Source organism: Paramisgurnus dabryanus, chromosome 8 (assembly GCF_030506205.2).
Source record: "Paramisgurnus dabryanus chromosome 8, PD_genome_1.1, whole genome shotgun sequence".
Taxonomy (NCBI): Eukaryota; Metazoa; Chordata; class Actinopteri; order Cypriniformes; family Cobitidae; genus Paramisgurnus; species Paramisgurnus dabryanus.
The window spans coordinates 43,790,437-43,815,188 of record NC_133344.1 but is presented as its reverse complement, the minus strand read 5'-3'; the positions used below and the strand labels follow the sequence as shown (position 1 = coordinate 43,815,188).

Sequence of the window (24,752 nt, the reverse complement as noted above, 5' to 3'; positions counted from 1 at the left end):
CTTTTATGGTACACACAAATTTTCATGCAAATTGGACAAACGGCCTAGGAGGGGTTTGAAAAAGTAGGTCACTGATCATATTCAAAAGGGCAAAAAGTGAAGTATGGGGAAATGTGAAATGTTTGTATGTTGTGAAACCTCTTGGGAAAAAGCAGTAAAAATATATATAATTTGTGTGTATTTTTTATTATTAAAGTGGACATCACTTTAACAAACTTTGACTGACTGCTTTATTTCCACTTTAAAGATTTCTAAAAAATTACAGATTTTTGTTTTTATCTTTTACCCAATAGATTGTGCCTTCAAGGCATGATAAAGTAAATCATTGTTCAAGTTTTGTATGCACAATTATAGAGATGGATATAGACCCTCAGAGATGGTGGCTGTCCTTGTCTAAGTGTACCTATCTCCCTCATCACCCCATACACTCATCACCCCACAATCTTGCTCTTCATAATGGGAACATGGTTTATCCAGAGGATAAGGAAGACCATGATCAAGCAATTGCACAGAAATCAAGAATTCAATAAAGGGCTGTAATAACATTGTTTGAAATTACAGTTAAACACTTAAAGGGATAGTTCTCCCAAAAATGAAAATAATGTAATTAATGACTCACCCTCATGTCGTTCCAAACTCGTAAGACCTCCGTTCATCTTTGGAAACAGAGTTTAAGATTTAGATGTAGTTTGAGAGCTTTCTGACCCTCCATTGAAAATCTATGTACGGTTTAATGTCCATGTCCAGAAAGGTAATAAAAACATCATCCAAGTAGTCCATGTGACATCAGTGGGTCAGTTAGAATTTGTTGAAGCATTGAAAATGCATTTTGGTCCAAAAATGACGACGTTTCACGCGTTTTAGGCCAGAAAACTAAACTGTTTTTGTGTCATACAGTAAACATCTCCTCCCTATCTGCTAGCTGCCTGTCCTCTGAACACACTGTAAAAAAACGTGGTCTCTGCAGCAGGGCTCCAAACAAAAAAATAAATTAAGGAGCCATTGGCTCCTATAGGGGAAAAAAAACAGGCACCAAATAATTTTTATAAGAGCCACATAACAATGCACTTACTTAGTCACCCTGTGTGTGCATGTCTCTGCTGTTCTTATAGTTTCAGTATTTTCATCTTGTGAATGTTCTGGGAACTGAAGCTTATTTGAGAACTGAATGTCACTTCCGATTTATGAACTATATAGAGGGTATGCACATGACGCCACCGTTGGCAAGAGGGACTGCGGTTATGCCTACTGAGTGGCAAAAGACAGAGCGGCAGCATTTGAATACAGCGTGACATTGGCGAAAACACTGTGAAAATGCGTCGAAATGGGAAAAGCTGTTGTGTGATAGACTGTACTAACAGATTAACAAGAATTCGGAGCGATCATTTTACAGACTGCCAAAAAACACAGAAAAGAGAAGTAAATTGATCATTCATGCCAACGTCCACAGACCACAGATGGGTTGACAAGCTGCTAGGGTCACTATCAAGCAGAGGTTTTACTTTCTACTTAAAAGTATTTTTCAAGTATTTGTAATTTTATCTGTGTTTTTCTTTGGAAAACATACATTCTAAAGCATATTATCATAATTTTTACTCTATTACATTTCATAAATAATATGTTTTTGTTTTACATATAATGTTTAAGTACATTAACGTACTTTTACTCAAGTAAAAGTACACAATTTAAATGTAGTTGGGTATTAATTAAATTTTAATATGCAATATTAAAGAATGAAATTAAAGAACACATGATTCTGCTTTAGAATGTAGTGAAGTAATGTTTCTACCAATAAAAACAACCTAATAAAGCACAGATGCTTGGACAATGTAACTATTGTAACTATGTATTGTCCACCTCTGCTATCAAGTACAACTAAATTCAATTTAAGCTGATAATAGTTTTACTGGCATTTCAACTCCGTTTTCCCCGCTATTTCTTTGCCCGCTCTTTTCAATTCAATTCAATTCAATTCAATTTTATTTATATAGCGCTTTTCACAAAAGTCAATTGTTTCAAAGCAGCTTTACATAAATAGAAGCAGTGAAAAGCACAGAAAACGACAGATAGCACAACAGAATACATGATAGCATGAGCAGTTAAATTTGCTGCGGCTATGACTCAATATTATAATTGCACGTATTACTAAAGCAACGTATAGAAGAGGAAGCTAGGTAAAGCCCAAAAAGGCTGCCTCCCCGGGGTGAAAAACCCCCTAGGAGAAAAAAAAACCCCGGGCTTTTATCCGAGGAAAAATAAGTCCTAGGAGGGAAAAACCCTTGGGAGAACGGAAATGGAGATTTAGCGGAGATTAAGCGGTTCTGCCGGTGATCGTTGGTCAGGTATCAGCTGGGCATAACGTTGAAGGACAGCCAGTAGATCAGAGGTGTGCCGACTTTCACATCTACCGGGACTGGGTCTGTTTGTCTCGTCCTCGGGTCGAGGACGAGACAGGGAGAGAAAAACAAAATCGTATTAGCGTAGTTAATAGTGATGTGGTTTAACTCAGCTTAGTTCCAGACAGACTAAATATTGCGGCATAATTATGTTATCCACAGTTGAGGATTTAGCAAATTGGGGGCCCAATGCGAGGGTATATATGGTAAATAAGGGTCACCTTCCGATCTTTAAGAGAAAATGAAACCTGACGACCCGTTTGACTAAGGCCTAAAGCCCCACTGTCGTCGTTAATGCAGGTTCAGTGGCAAACGGGTCTATATTGTATACCATTTACAGGACCAGGAGAAAACGCCAAAAACATCGCAACCCGACCATACGTGCTAACCCGTTTGACTAAGGCCGGAAGCCCCACTGTCGTCGTTAATGCAGGTTCAGTGGCAAACGGGTCTGTATGGCATATACTATTCATAAGACTTACGATAGCGCCAAAATCGCAACCCGACCATACATACCAACCCGTTTGACTAAGGCTTGAGGCCCCACTGTCGTCGTTAATGCAGGTTCAGTGGCAAACGGGTCTGTATGGCATACTATTCACAAGACACACGAAAGCGCGAAAAACGCAACCCGACCATACATACCAACCCGTTTGACTAAGGCTGGAGGCCCCACTGTCGTCGTTAATGCAGGTTCAGTGGCAAACGGGTCTGTATGGCATACTATTCATAAGACTTACGATAGCGCCAAAATCGCAACCCGACCATACGTGCCAACCCGTTTGACTAAGGCTGGAGGCCCCACTGTCGTCGTTAATGCAGGTTCAGTGGCAAACGGGTATGTATGGCATACTATTCACAAGACACACGAATGCGCGAAAAACGCAACCCGACCATACATACCAACCCGTTTGACTAAGGCTGGAACAAAAAGTCACAAAACATTTTTCATGCCTCGTGATCATACCTCAGCCAAGAAAACTCCTGAATCCAGGACGTTTTGAAATGTCTTTCGGCACGGTGTTCATTGACTGATGCGTAAAGATGAATACTTGTCTCTCTGGCGTTCTCTACCGCGCTCGTGCTGGCCTGGCACAGCTACTGTCTGCTTTTTTTTAGCAGGAGTGTCATCCGTGCTGGTGATTGACAGAGATGAGGATTGCTTGAAAAAGTCAGATATTTTTCGCTCATCTCATTTCATGACGTTAACAAAATAATCCTGATAGCAATAAGCTCCGGGGCGGATTCGCAACAGATCCGCTCCAAATCCGGCAGCTCCGGTCTGGATCCGTTTCGGAGCCTATTGCTAAAACATGCACGTAGGATGCAAATTTTACAATCAAAGGGAGTCAATTTGTATTGTCGCCAATGGCGACCTTGACAGAAATTTCACTCGGGAATTAATATATTAGGTCGCATATGCAACCATTTTAGTCGCAGTTTGTAGCCCTGTGCAGACAGCCCAGGCTTCGCAAACTGCAACAAAAACAAAGTGGTCAAACCTACCACCACGAAACATAACAAAGTGTTCCAGCCAATAAACGACAAGAAGGATTTGGGAGTGGGGGATGGGCACGTTCATGACTCATTCAGAAAGCACGGTAGGAAGGGGAGGAGTTAGCTTTTTGTTTGAAAACACTTCGAACTTCAACTGGAAGGGATGTCACACAGATTCGCTTAAGAGCGCCTTTAAATCCACTTTAGAGGCGTATGTGCACCTATTACGGCAAAATCACAAATATACTATAGTATAACGTCTTTACACCTTCAACAATTTACACTTCACTGTTCAGTAGTTTAACAACTTTTAACAGAAGAAACCCTGCGTTATTTGTTTGTAATAGCTACTCACATTTGAAAACATCAGAGTTGCTGATCTCCGGTCCGAATGCTAGAAAAGTACCCATCGGTGCTTGCTTCAAAAACTGGGCAATGCAATAGGGCATCCAGGGATTTCTTGACTAATCTTTTTATGAATACTGACGTTTCGGACATACTACAGTACTATTTTCATGTACTGTTTTCTCCGCAAAAAAAACATCTTAAATATTTCTATACCATCAATCTTATTATATATTTGAAGGGAGTAGTATGAGTATGAATGAGTTTGGAAATAAAGGCGGGAGCTAGACCTTTTAATGCTTTTAAAGACGATTATTAGTATCTTAAGTCTATTGTGTCCTGTTTTTGTGTGCAGACCTTTAAAGATCCATGTGTGAAGGCCCTGGTTTGTTTTCTACCCGGTAGTGTGAGATCACAGACTAGCTATAATATCCAGTGAATCCACAGTGGGCCGTATGTGTTGAATCCACAAGTTCAGAATGTGTAGATCAAGGCCTCTGGCTCACCATTCAAATGCACACTGTATTGCTAAAAGTTTTGGGACACTTCCAGTGAAAGGAACTCTTAATGGTTCACCATACCAAGAAATTTTGGACAATTTCATGCTCCCAACTTTTTGGGAACAGTTTTGGGATGACCCCTTTCTGTTCCAACATGACTGTGCACCAGTGCACAAAGCAAGGTCCATAAAGACATGGATGAGGGAGTTTGTTGTGGAGGAACTTGACTGACCTGCACAGAGTCTTGCCTCAACCCAATAGAACATCTTTGGGATTTATTAAAGCGGACAATACGAGCGAGGCCTTCTCGTCCAACATCAGTGTCTGACCTTACAAATGTGCTTTTAAAAGAATAGTCAAAAATTCCCATAAACACACTTCTAAACCTTGATTTAGGGTGAACAAACTCCATATTAAACCCTATGGATTAAAAATGGGATGTCACTCAGGTTTTTGTGCATATAAAGGCAGGTGCCCCAAAACTTTTGGCAATATAGTGTAGGTCACAATGCAGAATCAGCATCCAGAAAAAAGAAAACATAAAGAAAATCTCTAAACTTTAACCATTTTAACAAAGACTTTAATCATCAGTTTAACAAAATGTCCACAAATGAAACATCTTTCTTTGCACCTACAATCATTTATATATTCACAGAACATGAAATCATTTAACCAAACACAAAATTAGTAAGCTTTTTTACAAATTAATTACCTCTGTATCAATTTTATCTTTATTAACAGATAAAAACACTTTTCAAACTTCATGGGTAACTCTGCTTGGCTTTTAGTACACATATAAAGAAGGACTGATATCAGATTATCTTAAATAGTCCATAAACAAACAAATTTACCAAGGTTTTCAAGCTAAATGATTGGTAACATAATGAATCATACTCTGTATGTGCATTAACTTTTGTTACTTGTATGTTTGTTGCATTCCTACAATGTTTAAAGAACATGTTAATTTTTTATTAAATTTTTGTAAATTTTGTTTTGTTTTTTAGCTCTATGCTGGACCGTCTCGAGAGCTGCTTTAGATATCCTTTGGTGGAACAGTATTTGAAGACCAAGCGCTACTCGAATGGATTACTGGTCCGTTATATCATCTGCCGTGCTTTTACCTTCTTGGCCCTCCTAATAGCCTGCATCTACCTTTGTTACTACATCCGTCTCTCCATTACAGATGAGTTTCAATGTGATATCCGGTCTGGTATAATGATTAATGACTCCTCAGTACCCCCTCTCATGCAGTGCAAGTTGGTTGCTGTGGGCATCTTTCAGCTCCTGAGCTACATCAACCTGTGTGTGTATTTGCTGCTATTGCCATTGTGCCTGTACGCTATGTTGGTTCCGTTCAGAATGAAAAGGGGATTTTTAAAGCCCTACGAGATGCTACCAACAATAGGAGTGATGCATATTGAGAGAGTGACCTGGGATGATCTTGCACTTTATCTGCTGTTTCTGGAGGAGAACCTCAGTGAGCTAAAAAGTTATAAGTGCCTAAAGGTGTGTTAATCAGATTTTTATGTCTCTGTTTGTTGGGTAAATTTGAGGAATGCCCAGATATCATGTAAATCAGGGATAATTTATTGAACTTTTACCTCAGCTTAGTTTGATTTACCCAAAACAGAAATGTAGTGTTTGACCACCAGATACCAAAACATCTGAGCCAACAGCAAATTAGAGAAGGACTTCCCGAGATGAGGCTGCTCTCAGCAGGGTACACGGCACTGACCACCTGCTGATCACTGGAACTTAAATCTCTGAAAACATCGAAAGAAAAAAAATTAATAGGCGCTGTTTTTACTAACAAACCACAGATTTGAAGTTTATGCAACTATACTCTTGCTAAACAGCTGTTAAAGGGACACTCCCCCAGAGTTAAACTTTTTACCGTTTTGGAATCCATTCAGCTGATCTCGGGGTCTGGTCGTACCACTTTTAGCATAGTTTAGCATAATCTATTGAATCTGATTAGACCATTTAGCATCATGCTCAAAAATAACCAAAAAGTTTTGATATTTTTCATGTTTAAAACTTAACTCTTCTGTAGTTACATTGTGTAGTAAAAAAATAAAAGTTGGGATTTTCTAGGCAGATATGTGTAGGAACTATACTCTCATTTCGACGTAATAATCAAGGACTTTGCTAAGTCAAGTTTAAAATAGGAAAAATATCGAGGCTCTTCGGTTATTTTTGAGCACAATGCTAAATGGTCTAAACAAATTCAATGGATTGTGCTAAACTATGCTAAAAGTGGTACCGCCAGACCCGTAGATCAGCTGAATGGATGACAAAGCGATAAAAATCAAACGTTTAACTCTAGTGGAGCTGGAAAATGAGAACATTTGTAAAAAAAGAAGTGGAGGGTCCCTTTTAAATTCAATTTTGTGACACAGTAAGAGTAGTTTTTTAAATAGTATACAGGTTTTCTGCTCAATTTGAATTGAAACAGTACTTTGGGAGGAACTTATAACATTTCACAAGTACACAAGAATGCAATTACAGACAAAAACGCATATTGAAAAACAGCTCTGAACACCTTGATTAGCTGGCTCAGCTGTGTTTGGTTGGGGTTGAAGCTAAAATCTGCAGGATGGTAGTTTACCAGGAGCAGGGTTGAGGTCACCTGGTCTACATGCTTAGGACTGTAGGACCACCAAAACTGCCCTATAATAGGACTAAAATGTCTTCTTTTATGCCTGAGGAAAGGCTTCACAAATGGTTCTGAGAGGGTCTTGGACAGCAGGGTTATTACAGTACTAGACCTATCACATATTGCCATTCAAACAATAACATTTTAAACAACACTATACAATAACATTTATATTTGATATATTCAGTAATTAGTCAGCGTTAGTTAGGTTAACTAAAAATGGTTGCAACACAAAGTATGTAAATGCATTAGGATGATATATTAATACGGTACTAACCTATTCTTTTTGAATGTGTTTTGATTTATGTAGGTGATCGAATTGCTAAAGGAGGAAGGAGATGAGTCATTTGACACTATGCTGCTGTTACAGAATCTTGGACAGGTAAAAACAGATGTGGTGGATAGCAGATTGCCTAAAGATTTGAAAAACTCCAACAACATTGGCACTGAGATGAAAGGTTTGTCTTTTTCTTTCTAGAGATTTTTTTTTAATTCTCATACGGTATGATGTAACCTACTGCATTGCAATACTATGTGTTGTCTTCACCAGGGGTCTTCAACCCTGCTCCTAAATAGCTTCTGTCCTCCTGAGTTTAGCTCCAAATCCCAATCAAACATGTCTGAGCCAACTAATCAAGTTGTTTAAGGGTTACTTGAAAATTTCAGGTTGTGTTTCAGAGCAGGGTTGGAACTCAAGTATTGACAGTTTCAGCAGTAACAACATAAACAAAGGCTTTCGTGGAACTTGTGTTACTTCCAGAAAACTCAATAACGCTAAGAATCAATAACAACAAAGTCCTTTTAGGGTAGTTAATTTCTGATAACAAGCTAAATAAACAGCAAGTAGATTACCTTAGTTGATATATCATAGCTAAAGCGTATAAAAAAATGACACTGACTGAGCTAACGTTGCTGTTTAAAATGTTCCTGAGTTCATTAGCCACTAGTCAGACCATTAAACAAACAGAAACCGGAGGTAAAGTTTCGACCAGATTCTTAACCGCCACAACCCACGTGCGTTCGATGAAACTGTCTATACAGCAGGTAACTCTCTAGGAGCCTGGTTAAAGATCCATGGTCTACACATTGTGCCCAAACTGACCTTGCACAAACTGACCTTGAGAAACTTGGTCCAATATCAAAAAAGATGGTGTTTTCCGATCTTGAATACTGCAGAGAAAACAAGTTCAAATTTATTTCTCAATAAATAGATTTTTGGTAATGTATTTTAGGAACAGTTCAGAAATTATATGGAATAACCCTGATTTTTAATCACATCTTTTTAATGTGTCTCTTGTGCTCAAAAGTTCACAGTTGTGCTCATAAGTTGGCAGAATTTATGATTTCCTGGCCATTTTTCAGAGAATGTAAATGATAACACAAAAACTTTTCTTTCACTCATGGTTAGTGTTTGGCTGAAGCCAATTATTGCTCAACCATGTTTAATCTTTTCAAATCATAATGACAACAGAAACTAACCAAATGACAAAAGTTTATGCTGTATGAATGCTGTATTCTGATTGGTTGAGAAATGTTCCGTGGGTATGCATTATTTTTTGATGACCGGACACCTAACTTGTCAAATGTCTTAAAAATAGGCACAAAAACAATGTTTGTGGTAACCACGGTATAAGCAGAATAATTGACTCAGGTCCTTTGAATTATTAAGGAAATAATGCACACCCTCGGTGTAACAGCACTCCGCTTCGCGTCATGCCGCATTACCACCTTGGGTGTGCATTATTTTCTTATAATTCAATGGCCCGTCGTCAATTATTCCTTACGTATTAACCCTTAAACATCAATGACAGCTTGAAATCTTTTGTGGTAGTTGTGGATGAGGCTCTTTATCTTCTCAGACAGTAAAGCTACCCATTCTTCTTGGCAAAAAGGCTCCAGTTCCTGTAAATTCTTGGGCTGTCTTGCATGAACTGCACATTAGAGATCTCGTTGAGGTCAGGAGACTGAGATGGCCACTCAATAACCTTTATACACTTTATTCTGCTAATCATTGTTTTGTTGGAATGTCCGAGAACGTCCCATGCGCAGCTTCCCAGCTGATGAGTGCAAATCTTCCTCCAGTATTTTTTGCTAACATACTGCATTCATCTTGCCATCAATTTTGGCCAAAGTTCCTGTGCCTTTGTAGCTCACAAATCCTCAAAACATCAGCGATCCACCTTCATATAGTAGGAATGGTAACCTTTCATCATAGGCCTTGTTGTCTCTTCTTTAAATGTAGCGTTTATAATTGTGGCCAAAAAGTTACATTTTGGTCTCCAAATGACTTTGTGACAAAAGGTTTGAGGCTTGTCTCTGGGCTGTTTGGTGTAAACGGGATTATTTGTGGCATTTGTGTAGTAATGGCTTTCTTTTGATGACTTGACCATGCAGTCCATTTTTCTTCAAGTGCTTCCTTATTGTGCATCATTAAAGCCCTGTATTTCCCCTGAATTTATTTGTGTTTTTTTGCTTTTCATCCCAAACAATTTTCCTGGCAGTTGTGGATGTGGTTTCAACAGACCCACTTCTTAATTACAGTTTGAACACTGCTGATTGGCGTTCTCAATTCCTTGGATATCTTTTTATATCCCTTCCTGTTTATATACTGTTTTATGTCCGTGACTGTTTTAAAGATCGCTCTGGATGGGATCTCTATGAAAAGTCAGTCACAAAAATTGAATTATTTTTGCTTTTTGGTCAAAATATGGTGTTTTTGCAAAAACCTACCCATATTCAAAAGCTGATTGCAAAGGAACCACTAAAGGTAGGATGAAACGTTTTTTTTTTTTTTTTGAAAGCAGAGGGTCTGTTCTTTCATTTGGTATATTGTATGTTTATTTATTTAAAGAAGAACATTTTCTGGAAGGCATTAAACTTTGGTGAAAATCATGAAAAACGCTGGCGCTGGCTGGGAACTTTTTTTCAAAACGCTGGCGGTGAAAGAGTTAAAAAGGGAAAGCTACATATTCAGGGCCTGAGCACACCGGGGTGTGAGGACCCTATTGTTTTTGCTCCGTTTCTTCTTCTTCTTCTTCTTCTTCTTCTTCTTCTTCTTCTTCTTCTTCTTCTTCTTCTTCTTCTTGTTCTTGTTCTTGTTCTTGTTCTTGTTCTTGTTCTTGTTCTTGTTCTTGTTCTTGTTCTTGTTCTTCTTCTTCTTGTTCTTCTTCTTCTTCTTCTTCTTCTTCGAAATGGATTGCATTTTTGAGGGCCTAAACATACCCGAAAACTCATGAAAATTTGCACACGCCTCAGAAGTGGCGAAAATGTACATGAAGTATAGGCGTCGGAACTGGGTGTGTAGAAATGGCTCGATAGCGCCACCTGCAAAATTTCAAGAGAACAGCCCCCCACCTACGAAAAATGTACAGACACGAAATTTGGTAGGATCATATATCACCCCAAGACCTACAAAAAAGTCTCTTGGAGCGAAGCTCTAAACCCCACAGGAAGTCGGCCATTTTGAATTTTATCTGTCATTTTTTGACATTTCCAAGCGTCATACTTTAACGAACTCCTCCTAGAGATTTAATCCGATCATCATCATATTTGGGCAGTACCATCTAAATTGCGGAGCTTTTGACTTTTTGACTTTTTTTGACTTTTCGTTGGAGGGTGTGTCCGTGGCGGCCTGACAAATTCAGCGTTTTCGCCCTGAAACAGGAGGTTGTTATAACTAAGGCATACAATGTCCAATCTGCCCCACACTTCACATGTTTGATAAGAGTCTTGGCCTTAACACATTTCAATGCCAATATTCAGCTTCAGTCCTAGCGCCACCTAGAGGTAGCAGGAAATGCCTTGTTTTACGCTGTGATTTACTGTCTCAGAGATTTAATCAAATCATTATCATATCAGGTGAGACTGATCTTAAGCCCTTTGCGATGATAAATTGCAAAGATCTTGACTTTTCTTGATGGGCGTGTCCATGGCGGCCTCGCAAAGAGTGATGTTTCGCCATGAAACAGGAATCTGTTGCAATTCAGGCATACATTGTCCGATCTGCCCTATACTTCACACTTTTGATAAGGGTCCTGGCCTGAACACATCAATATAACAACAATCAGTTACAGTCACAGCGCCACCTGCTGCACACAAAAGGTGTGGCACATCAAAGTTCCTTTAAATATCCACCTATATTTACCCACTTAAATTTAAATCCCCCTGGTTCAATGCTTTTCTAAGGCCATAGGGTGGCGGTGCACATGCGTGCAAGGGCCCTTCCATCGCTGCTTGCAGCTTTAATAATCAGTTGTAATTCCTAAATATTTAAGCCAATTTTAATGTGAATACCCTCCAAATAAATCTTTTTATTTTATATTTTAAAGGAACACGCCCAGATTTTGGGAATTTAGCTTATTCACCATTTCCCCAGAGTTAGATAAATCCATACATACCTTTCTCATCTCCGTACGTGCTGTAACTCTTTTAACACTATACATACTGGGAACAATATTCTCAGAAGACGAAGTACTGTTACAGGGGTGGAGTGATTTGCACAACTCTGACTGAACTCTCTGCTCCTCACCAGGGGCTTTTCGGGTGCTGCGAGCAAATCACTCCGCCCACGTAGCAATGCTTCGTCTTCTGAGAATATAGTTCCCAGGATGTATACTGTTAAAAGATCGCTGTTTCTCATATCACTTTGTTATTTGTACACGGTGTGACTATACAAATCACAACACATAAATAGGAAAATGTTCGCGTTATTTTGTCACTTATTGGGAGCAGTTTGCTAGCTGGAGCCATTCACTTCCAGACTTTGTGCTAAGCTAGCGGGGGCTGCGTCAGACAGAGTTACGGGACGCACAGAGATGAGAAAGGTATGTATGGACTTATCTAACTCTGGGGGATACCAGGGCTCGCAAAATTTTTAAATCCCTGGTAGCCCTTCGGGCAGGCACTCATGAATACAACAAGCCCGAATTAAAAATACACTGTTTAATGTAGAATATTGATAAATCCTGGATTTCCATGTAAGCCAACTATTTCTGTCCATCGCCAGCTAACAATTTGGTTCCCAAAACGTTCCCCTAACATTAGTTTTTGGTTTCTAGAATGTTATTTTCCAAGGTTTTTGTTTAATAGCAAGGAATGTTTTCTTCAAGAAAAGAAACATTCCCCTAATGTTATTTTTAGGTTATTTTAACGTTTCCCCAACGTTAGAATAATTGAATTGTTATATTACTGAAATATTATATGAATGTATTATAACACAGGTTATTTTTAATATAATTTAATAGAATATACCTCAACACATCACACATTGTATTTAGATAACATGGTATTTTATCAAATATATAAACAACCAGTGACTTTAACACAGTATAGAAGACTTAAAACAGATATTTATTAAAAAGGAATAAACATTTAATTCCCTTTAGGTTAATAGATCTTACCATAGCCGTTTATTTTCGCTAGAATAATGTTAGACTCTGAGGTAAAACGAAATTATAAATAAACATTCTATTCGCTTTAGGTAAACAGATCTTACCACTGCTGTTTAGTCACCTATCAAATATGGTCCAGAGACGAAACAGAAAAGCTAAGAGGCTGTTTTGAGTGCACTGAATGGGACTTGTTTTTTAATGATGATGACTGTTGTAGTAATCACGAACTGTTAAATGATACAATAACCTGTTATGTTAATTTCTGTGTAAATTCTGTGGTTCAAACAAAGAATATCAGAGTGTACCCAAATAATAAGCCATGGATCAACAAAGATCTGAAATATTACTTAAACATGAAGAAAACTGCTTTCTTGCAGAATGATCAGCAGAGAGTAAAAGAGTTAAATAAAGCTGTAAAACGTAAGATAAAATATGCACAGAATGAATATAAAGAGAATGTGGAAGAGAAATTAAAAACAGGGAATGTAAGAGATGCATGGAAGGGATTGAATACAATGATGGGTAGACAAAAGAAAAGAGTTCAACAACATGATGACCCTCACAATCTTGCAAATAATCTTAATATTTTTTATTCAAGATTTGATAATGTTTTTAACGATGATCTGACTGTTAATAATGAATTAATGATGACCATGACCCAATCACAGCCTATGATGACTATTCAGGAGAGAGAGGTTGTCACAGTGCTTCGTAAAGTTAAACCGTATAAGGCAACTGGTCCAGATGGCCTGAAGGGGAAAGTTCTGAAAGAATGTGCAGTACAACTTGGATATGTGTGTACAAGGTTATTTCAAATTTTCATGGACAATGGTTTTGTACCATTAGCCTGGAAAAATTTCATCATTATCCCGGTGCCGAAAATACCAAATGCAACATTTCCCAAAGACTTTCGCCCAATCGCACTCACATCTGTTCTCTGTAAATGCATGGAGCGCATAGTGTGTAAGGAATTGTTATCACAAATTGAGACATCTATAGACCCCTTGCAATTTGCCTATCGGGCAAATAGAAGCACTGTGGATGCCTCCCTCACTCTCTTAAATAAGGTTCAAAATCATTTAGATAACCCAAACTCCTATGTTCGAATTCTCTTCATGGATTTCTCATCTGCATTTAATACTGTTCAACCACATCTTCTTCTAAAACGGCTCTATGATTTGGGTGCTAGTAGTTGGATGATTTTATGGATTAAGGAATTTTTAAAATGTCGACCTCAGCGAGTCCGTATTAATAATAGTGTTATGTCAGACTGCTTGGTTTTAGATACTGGGGTACCGCAGGGATGTGTATTGTCTCCAATTCTTTTTTCAGTATATATCAATGAGTTGAAGCGTAATGACGATAATCTTACCCTTATAAAATATGCCGATGATATAGCATTAGTCTCATGTCAGAAGGGAATTAATTGCTCCTCATACTTTGAGTACATTGACAGTATTACTTGTTGGTTTGAGAGCAGTTTTCTGCATCTTAAAGCAACACCAAAGAGTTTTTTTTACCTTAAAATAACGCTTCCAAAACAGTTTCAGTCGTTCATCCACTCTAAACAGGGTGAACAGCACTTTCACATTCGCTTTGCAGCCCTCTATCGACCAAAACCGCACTAAAGAAGTTTCCAAACGTCGGGTAGTGGTCCTGTAGTCCGAGTGAATACTACAAAAACTTGCTTTACGGCAGACCTACAATCCAATCAGAGCCAGCTATGCCTCAGTATTTATGACAGTGGTAATGAACAATTACGCTTCTAACCTGTAGGGGGAGCAAAGAGCCAGAGTTCTTTAGTGTTGCTTTAATATTGAAAAGACAAAAGAGCTATGTCTGGGAAATAAATCGAAAAAAGTAGGTACTGCTTTTGAATATAAACCAGTTGTCATAAAGGGAAAGACTGTAGAGCAGGTCGCGAATTTTAAATATTTGGGTACAATTATCGACGAGAAACTTAATTTTGAAAGTAATGTTGAGTACATTTATAAAAGATCACGACAACGCCTGGGACTCCTCAGGAAATTAAGAAGTTTCAATGTCAGTCCTCAGACCTTAACTATGTTATATCAATCAGTGATCGAGAGTACACTAACATATAACATTGTTTCATGGTACGGCAATTTAACATTAAGTAAGGGATAATGTAGAGGCAGCCGGTAGTTATCGGGAAATAAGCCCCGACAGTGTGATCAGGACCCGACGCGAAGCGGAGGGTCTTGTATCACACTGAAGGGGCTTATTTCCCGATAACTACCGGCTGACTCTACATTATCCCGCTTATTACACGGCTACTTGTCACATAAGAAAAAAAACTGGACATGAATATGAATTTGAAACATTTTATTGGTATATTTGTTTTAAATTAACATTTTTTATCCTTCCGCGAAACTTTGCACAGATGCATAAAATGATCGTAATACCTTATTAAGATCCTCTGCTTCATACTTGTCTATCTTCATTTTTTTCTCTTTTAGCCAGTCTTTGAGAAGTTTTAATGCCCATTCTGTATTTTTTTGTGTGTTGGCTTCGTAGCTGTCATGCTCTTTGTCAAGTTCAGTCTCAGTAAGCTCTCTGTGTCTTGTCGTGGTTGTCGAGTGTTTGTCACAAGATGGCGCCAAACAAACAGTAATCTTTATTGATCTTTATTGGCGCGGAGCGATCTTACTCATAAAAGTAGTACCGGCTATGCGTTATTATTTTGGAGCGGTTATTATTCGAAAAGAACGAACCTGCAAATGTCTCAACTGACCAATCAGAATCAAGCATTCCAGAGAGCCGTGTAATAAAACAAAAGAACAAACTCTCACAAATAATTAACCAAGCAAACAAGATCACCCGGCACAAACAACAGCCACTTCAGAGCTTGTTCGATCATTTTATGGGAAAAAAGGCAATTGCGATTTTTAAAGACAATACACACCCTCTACACTCTAGTTTTGAATTGCTCCCATCTGGGCGAAGACTGAAAATTCCCTTAGCTAGGAAAAATGTTTATAAACGATCTTTTCTCCCAATGGCAGTGATTATTTTGAATCGTACAGTATTTTAAGTGAAGCAATAGAAGGGCTGTTTTCATCTTTTTAAAAGTGTTTAATTGTATGATTTTTGTTGTTGATGTGTGATGTGTTTGTATGTTGCAGTGTCAAAGACAAATTTCCGCTCTGTGAAAACAGACTGGACAATAAAGTTAAACTCAACTCAAACTCAACTCAACTCAAAAGCTTCTAACATTATATTCTCTTAATAGCCTAGACGTGTCAAATCGATCGGAAATCCCTCAAATATATTTTCCTTCTCACATATTTAAGTTACTAACTGAAGAAAGAAAAAAGAAACGCTAAAACAATGTTTGTCTATGATGTTATAATGAAATAACGTTATTTTTTTTAAATGACTTGAGTTCGCGCTGAGCACAAGAGCTCGTGAAGAGCGAAGCCAGAAGAAGCGCGTGCAGAGGGTCGCGTGCAGAGGGTCGCGCGCATTTCAGACGTGCACATTAAAGGATGGGTTTATTTATGCTTTCACTTCATTTCCTGACAGTTTCACTTGTTACGTGAAGATAATGACTGACAAAGAGGACGCGCGGCCAAAATATATACAATATAATTAACTAAATCTGAGACAAAGCAAAAACATTAAATTATTATTTCCTCTCCAAGATAGCCCGACGGGCAGGGCGGAGATACATTTCGGTAGCTCGACAGGAATTCACAATAGCCCCGGGACGTCGGCTAGCGATTTTGCGAGCCCTGGGATACGGTGAATAAGCTAAATTCCCAAAATCTGGGCGTGTTCCTTTAAGCCAATATTCATTGTATGACTATAACTGGAATAGATTTTGGTAAACAGTTAAAATAACACAATAAAGCCCTTTTCACACAGACATTCCAGAAAATACACAGAAAATGCACCCAGGATTTTTCAGGGATGGTTTGATTTTTTTGTTTATTCACACTGCCAATGATTTGCCAGAATCTGTGTGTGCATAGCGGAAAGACACGTGACTGTTGAAGTCCGGCACTTTCTTCTGTGCAGTGTCTGAAGTTAGCTTATTATTTATTATTTCACTCTCCAGGAACCACTCGTGTCCATTTTTGTTAATGATAAGACTATAAAGAAGCTTGTGACGTGTCATTCTATCCTGGTGAATGATGTCAGCTTCAGATCGAGTGGATATTTGACAAGCTCCCTGATCTCTGCTTTAATCCAGCTTGCAGACATTTCTCATCGTGTTTGTTAATGTGCATTTAAAAACTCAGCTTGAGGAGCTGAATGATATATCTTGTTGGGAAGTTGCACTGGCATTTTTGTTTATTATATGCTCAAATGAACACGTGACGTGATATTATTTTATGCTGCTGAATGATCTCCGCTTCAGCGCAGTAGGTGACGAGCTAACTTACCTGTTATCTGCTTTAGTCCAGTTTGCTGACATTTCGCGTCGTGACTAACTTTACATTGATCTGCATGTAAATCCCTGATTTCAAAGAGTTGAACCATAACTTCATGTTGCCATGACATCCGCGTCCTCACTACGGCATGCCCCTTACAGCATTCTTTTTGCGTCTCATTTATTATTCCCTGAACTGCTTCATTTCTCTTCGTGAATGTTGATCTGCATGTAAATCTCTTGTTTTAAAGAGCTGAACCGTAACTTTATTGTTGTGATGACACGTGCGTCCTCACTACGACATGCCCATTACGGCTTTGTTTTGGCTTCTTGTTCACACAGTGGGTTTTCCGAGTATCTTACTAGGTCTTCTTTCCGGGAGCAATCCCAGAAGATGTACAGGACGTGTTTGCATTCACACAGAGGCTTTTCTGGCAATTTTACGAGTATTTTCTGGGACCAAAGTGCTGTGTGAATGAGGTTTATGTCAGTGGCGTAACCAGAAATGTTCAAGTGGGTGGGCCTGTAGAAAACAGGGTGGGCAAAGCATACAACATATGTGACCCATGCTGTCCAAATGTGTCCGAATGGCCCACGTGTCCTCCACCATTTACTGTGAACAATGAAATTCCCTTCCATGATTTCTCGATTGTTGTGCACGTCAAGCAGTGCTGCACACAGTTTCTCGCTGACGATCGGTAATAGTTGATAAATTAAACTTTTCCCAAAACCTGTCGGGAGTAGGGCAACAACATAATCTCCATTCAAAATGTTTAACAAACACTCTTCTTGTTCGGGCTTAAGTTGGCAAGTGCCGGTTCTCCACAACAGAGCAAATAGCTTTCTGTGCCTCCATGTCCACTACAAACTTCAACCGTACATTCGGCGCTTAGCGTCTATGTCACGGCTCTCAGCCCGCCCTCTGTTCGTTGATTTGAGGAAAACGGTTTGAATGGGAGGTATCTCAGACTGAATACCGTAGCGTAATGAAATTTAGCGGAAGAACGAAGTCGAACGTAGGCTATACATGTCGTACATTGTTTTTTTATATATAAAAATAAGTAGCTGCTTTAAGCCCTCGTCCAGCAATCCCAATGCTCTGAATGGTCATTAAACATCTAAAATTATGTTTTATGACATTTTAATATTTTTGATACGGTTTCTGAGACCTAAATGCTCAACCCAATAGGAAAAGTTGCGCATTTGTGCGTCTGCGTTTTGGTTTCGTTTTTTAAAACATGCAGGAATTAGAAAATAAAGTGAAGGACTTACTGGATGTAACAGTTATAAAGAAACACAAAGTTCAGGACCTGATTTGATGTTTAAAGAGTTACAAGACTCGAAAGCGATTTTTCGCAAGCTTATTGAGTACATTTACATTCACAGAATAAGCGGATAACTATCAAAAATCTGCTTATTATAAAAAACTGTTGCAGACCGGCTATGCAGACAACTGCGTTTACATGGGACTTGGAGATTTGTCAGGTTTCTCGCAGGTAGTGAAGTCATAATAGTACATAATAGTCAATCAAATAGTCAATCAAAATATAACATCAGTTTTTATTTTTCGCAATTTCTCTGCCAACTGCTGTAGTAGAGCAGAGACTTTTATGCGTCACTTTGCGCTGACGTTTATCTTTCACACGCACAGACATGTGCACATGGACAAAACCGTGAGATAGCCGATGAAAGGGAGAGTTCACCCAAAAATGAAAATTCTGTCATCATTTACTCACTCTCATATTGTTATAAACCTGTATTTATTTATTTGTACTGATTAACACAAAGGAAGATATTTTGAGAAATGTTTGTAACCAAACGGTTCGTGGACCTCATTTACCTCCATAGTATTATTTTTTCCTACCATGGAAGTGAATGGGGTCCACGAACAGTTTGGTTATAAAAATTTATCTTAATATCTTCCTTTGTGTTTATCACAACAAATACATTTTTGCGGGTTTGTAACAACATGAGGGTAAGTAAATCATGACAGAATTTTCATTTTTGGGTGAACTATCCCTTTAAGGTGTTTACATGTCACGCAAAAAGTTTTGTTGTATACCACGGTTACCACAAACATTGCTCTGGTGCCTATTTTTAATACATTTGACAAGTTAGGTGTGCGGTTATCAGAAATTAATGCAGACTCACGGAACATTTTTCAGCCAATCACAATACAGCATTCAACAGACTCGTGGTATAATTAAACTTATTACACGGCTCTCTGGAATGCTTGATTCTGATTGGTCAGTTGAGACATTTGCAGGTTCGTTCTTTTCAAATAATAACCGCTCCAAAGTAATAACGCATAGCCGGTAAAATCGCTCTGCGCCAATAAAGATCAATAAAGACTACTGTTTGGCGCCATCTAGTGACAAACACTGGACAACCACGACAAGACACAGACAGCTTACTGAGACTGAACTTGACAAAATAGAGCATGACAGCTACGAAGCCAACACACAAAAAAATACAGAATGGGCATTAAAACTTCTCAAAGACTGGCTAAAAGAGAAAAAATGGAGACAGACAAGTATGAAGCAGAGGATCTTAATAAGGTATTACGATCATTTTATGCATCTGTGCAAAGTTTCGCGGAAGGATAAAAATGTTAATTTAAAACAAATATGCCAATAAAATGTTTCAAATTCATATTCATGTCCGGTTTTTTTCTTATGTGACAAGTAGCCGTGCAATAAGCGGGATAATGTAGAGGCAGCCGGTAGTTATCGGGAAATAAGCCCCTTCAGTGTGATACAAGGCCCTCCTCCGCTTCGTGTCGGGTCCTGATCACACTGTCGGGGCTTATTTCCCGATAACTACCGGCTGCCTCTACATTATCCCTTACATAATCAGCATAAGACTGTGTATGTAAATGCACTCACTGACAGATCCGAAGTTTGGACACACACAGATACGCGAGTGCACGACCCCTATATATACATAAAAACTGAGAATTACAGTTTTAAAAATAACTGGTTTTGACAATAATTCACGCAAATATAATCTGTTATGTTTTAGGTAAATGTTTGGTTAACTGTTGGGGTAAAATATCTGATGTGTATAATTATATTAGATCCTTGCATTACAGTAGATCTTAAAGCAGTCTGTCTCGATGTAAATAAAACAATAAAATAAAGGTAAAAACTTATTTTCCTATAGATATTGTTTTTGACTGTGTGTGTACCAAATATATTAGTTTTACCAGTGATTTTAAGGTATGGATGCAGTGATTTTGTTTTTGAAACTTTGTTGACTCTATCAACTTAAAACATGTGTAGCTCTGTCATTTTTTTGTCAGATTAAGTCATACATCGTTTTGAAGTTTTTGAAATATAGAATATCAAAATAACACAAACGAATTTTTGATCATTTGCGAGTAGGGGACACATGTATAAACTGTTGTATAATACAACATGTTTGAACCAGCTGGGGCATCTGGTTAAAGATCATAACATATTATATTTAACGTTTTATTTTGACAAGCCTATAGTAGGCCTAAGTCAAAACTACAAAACTGCATAAAATTAAGAGTTGGAAACTTAATATATTTAACAAAATTATGAATAGATAGAAGTTATGTCATATGACGTTTATTTGTAGTGTTATTATTTATTGTTGTTTTTGAATTACTTAAAGGCAGGATAGGCAGGAATTATCTAAAAAAACATTTTTACAAATTTGTTTAAACTGTCTTTATTTACCAATACATAAGTAAAATGTAAGTACTCTGAAAAAGAGAGTATAAAAATCGAGTGTCTGTAAACCTCTCACCACTGTTTTAAACACAGCTCATTTTTCCATTCACTCCACCCCCTCCCTTCTGGGTTTCTTCTAAAGCTACGCCCCCAAAACACATGAACGCGCAACGCTGACGGCTCTGCTGGGAGCGCGGTGCATGTAGTAACATCATGTCACAATCGCATGTAATAATACACCTAACTTTATCACTATGAATACAAACAAATAGGATGGCTTTTAGTACTCACTATTAACTCTTTCCCCGCCATTGACGAGATATCTCGTCAATTAAGAGAAAACGCTTCCCCGCCAATGACGAGATTTTCCGTCTTTCCGCAATACCGCTATTATCTTCCGCAACTTTTTAAAACCGGAAGTATTGCCCTATGGCAAGCTGCTGCATGTCCGTGTCTGTTTTAAAGATCGCTCTGAATGGGATCTCTATGAAAAGTCCGTCATAAAAATGGAATTATCTCTGCTTTTTGCTCAAAATATGGTGTTTTTGCAAAAACCTACCCATATTCAAAAGCTGATTACAAAAGAACCACTAAAGGTAGGATGAAACGGTTTTTTTTTGTTTGAAAGCAGAGGGTCTGTTCTTTCATTTGGTATATTGTATGTTTATATATTTAAAGAAGAACATTTTCTGGAAGGCATTAAACTTTGGTGAAAATCATGAAAAACGCTGGCGCTGGCTGGCAACTTTTTTTAAATGCTGGCTGTGAAAGAGTTAAGCCAGTGTTTTGCATGGAAGAGCTTCCGTGATGAAAGCATTGTTGACTCTGAGGACTACACTCCGGAGACAATACCACCGTTGACTCGCGGAAAAGCCACGCGATATTTACTCTCGTTTGATTGCTTCGTTTATTTTTTTGTTTGCCTTCACTGACTGGATATGCAGGTACTGTGAGTTCTGAATGCACTTTCTCTGCCATACTTTTGCTCTTCCTAGAGTGCCTCGTGTACGTTCAAATCAATCAGGTGTGCGCATGTGTGGGCAGATCCCATAGCAACAGGGGTGTGCCATGGTCACGAGAGAGAGTGATAGTCGTGCAAGCCAATCATTTGTTTCATCCCGAATGGAAATAATGAGCTGTGTTTAACACAGTCGTGACAGGTCTACAGACACTCAAGTTTTATACTCTCTTTTTCCAGAGTACTTACATTTTAATTATGAATTTGTATATAAAGATGGTTTAAACAAATTTGTAAAAAAGTTTTTTAGATAATTCCTGCCTATCCTGCCTTTAATTCTGTCCGGAAAATGGCTTTCTGGTTGGGTGGGACACAAATCAAAGTGCTATGTCTCTGTAATATGTATTTAGCACAGAATTGCCTAGAAAAAAATGGAAAAAAAATGAAAAGATAAATCCTGGAAAGTAAATGCATCTCAATCTCTACTACAATAAAATGTAAACAATGTAGAAGAAAAAGAAACCCTATAGAAGAAAATGCCTAATGGGCATACTGCCTATTTGGATGCTTCCTGCTGTAATTACATTGTTTCAGGATGCAGAAATGCAAGCCAAAATCTTTAGACTGGCATAATGTAATGTAAAATTGATTTTTTTCTATTAGGATCTATTTATCCATTAGTTTATAATAATTAATTTCATGGTCTGTTTGTCTTTCTGAAAGGGCGGCTTGAGAATTAAGGACATTGATTATGCTCATGTGACATCAATCACAGCCCTGTTCATATGGTATTCCACTACAGAGCATTTAGCACTGATCCAGAATCACACTGGTTTCAGAATCATCATTTTTTTAACACTACACCAACAACAAAATACAACAAATAAAACATTTAGACAAACATTTTTAAGACTTAAATATGTGATATTTTATAAAGGAAAAAAAATCTTAAAAACCTAAAATAGGAAGTGGTTCTGGAACAGTGGTGTTACGTCTTGCGAAATGATCTATATAGACTGAGTGGAAATACATGAAGCAGTGTTATGTTTCCTGCTGTTATTTTTCTATGTTGATCCAGACAGTGTTTTAAGACAAAAGTGTAAGCTGTATATATCATGTTGCCTGCCATTTTGTCCTGTATTAATTGTTTACTTTCTGTGTGTTTCCCAGAGGTTTCTTCACTTCTGCAGAATGACCACATCAAAAAGTGTGAGACTGAGAAGGTTGTGCACAAGAGAGTGTTATAAATAGCTGTTTTTATGGTGAACAGACTTCCAGCATCCTATTGAGGCATCTGCAAAAGCAACATCTTTTTTATGGATGAATGCTTTTTGGAGGAAATTGACACTGGATAGGAATCTTACCCTTTTGTTTTTAAAGCATAACTGCTCTCATTTGGACAAAATATTTACTTGGAATTATTTGCAATTTCTGTTTTCTTTGCTGACATCTCTGAACTGAAAGTTTGATTTAGCACAGAGATGTATAAAGTGAGTTAAAGGTACAATTAGATTTTTTTAGTTACTTTAGTTGTCTATGATGTGAAGGGTCTAATTATAATTATAATACTTTGAGAATATTGTGAAACTCTGCCTTGAACATTCTGTTCTCACTCCCATTTTAGTCTTGGTACTTTTAAAATGTCAAGATTGACAGCCATTATTGGAACTCCGCATAGACATGCTGATTTTCTTATAAAGGAACATGTGGACACTTACAGGGACAGTGCATCTATAGTAAAAATGGACATAAACCATAAGTACATACATAAGCTTTTATGGATTATTGCAAGTTCATGGAATTTTGAATTTACATCAGAGTCCTATCTATATCATGTTAAAATTGGAAACATTTGAAACTTTGAACTTTGCTTTTATTCATGTTCAATAAACTTATTACTTACAGGTTGCTTACTTGGAATAAGTGTCAGCTCAGACATTTTGAATGGGCCAAAGTTTGAATGTTTTGGCTAATGCAACATTTATAGGAACCAGCACAAGAGGGATGAAAAAAGCAGCTCTAAAAGTGATTTCTGTGGGAGAAAACGTGGAAACATTCCACCATCTGTTATGTGGTACAGATCTCTGTGGTAGCAATTGTATTAAACTTGATTGATTTTATAACTGAGGTTTCTCTCTCTCTGTGTGTGTGTGTGTGTGTGTGTGTGTGTGTGTGTGTGTGTGTGTGTGTGTGTGTGTGTGTGTGTGTGTGTGTGTGTGTGTGTGTGTGTGTGTGTGTGTGTGTGTGTGTGTGTGTGTGTGTGTGTGTGTGTGTGTGTGTGTACCTGGTAATTATCACGTTGTGGGGACCAACAGAAACGTTCCGCACTTTGTCATAATCCACGCAAATCGTGCCATAAACTATATCTCAGGTGTTGTGATCTGACTGTATAATACTGTGGGGTTTGGCAAGAAACAACCCTTACAGCATAAGCAAAACTCTTTTCCGGGATTACGTAATTTAACCAACTAGCCCGTGGCTTACCTGAGCATTTGCCAGGTTCTGAAACATAGAGGACCCAGAAGCGAAAAAAATCAACACTGCTTTATTGAAAATCAACTTAAACAGTCTGGCCGTCGAGTCACGAGCCACCAACAGCGTGTCAACTTTAGTGTTGCATAGTTTTATATTTTAGACTTTAATATTGCTCTCTGCTGCAATGCACTCGAACCTAACGCGCTCCCCCGTCAGCTCTCCACAAACAGCATCGCTTGGCGGACGGAAAGCAAGAAAGTACCGTTATAAACGGTAGCTTTCCAAAAAGCACAATTGTCATCTTTTAGGAACAATTCAAACTTGTTGCAAATGCTTCAGGAGTTACGGTTGAATGAATAGCGGTAGAATCAAAACCCTTTCGCCTGTAGCCTCCGGAGGTCGCATACGTCATCAATCCTGGTTTATTTAGGTTAACTGAGC

The 24,752-nt window shown here is 38.2% G+C and overlaps 1 protein-coding gene across 1 annotated transcript in view; it reads left to right on the top strand.

Annotated features, from left to right (window-relative positions):
- The window catches only part of panx1a (pannexin 1a), a 79,167-nt gene extending 55,427 nt beyond the window's left edge, over positions 1–23,740 (top strand). Inside the window, exons 4-6 of the mRNA XM_065271185.2 lie at positions 5,743–6,244; positions 7,705–7,852; positions 23,007–23,740. Of these exons, the coding sequence (XP_065127257.2) occupies positions 5,743–6,244; positions 7,705–7,852; positions 23,007–23,083 (727 nt within the window). The 3' untranslated portion in view covers positions 23,084–23,740. The remainder of the gene's footprint in view (positions 1–5,742; positions 6,245–7,704; positions 7,853–23,006) is intronic.
- Positions 23,741–24,752: the final 1,012 nt, after the last annotated feature.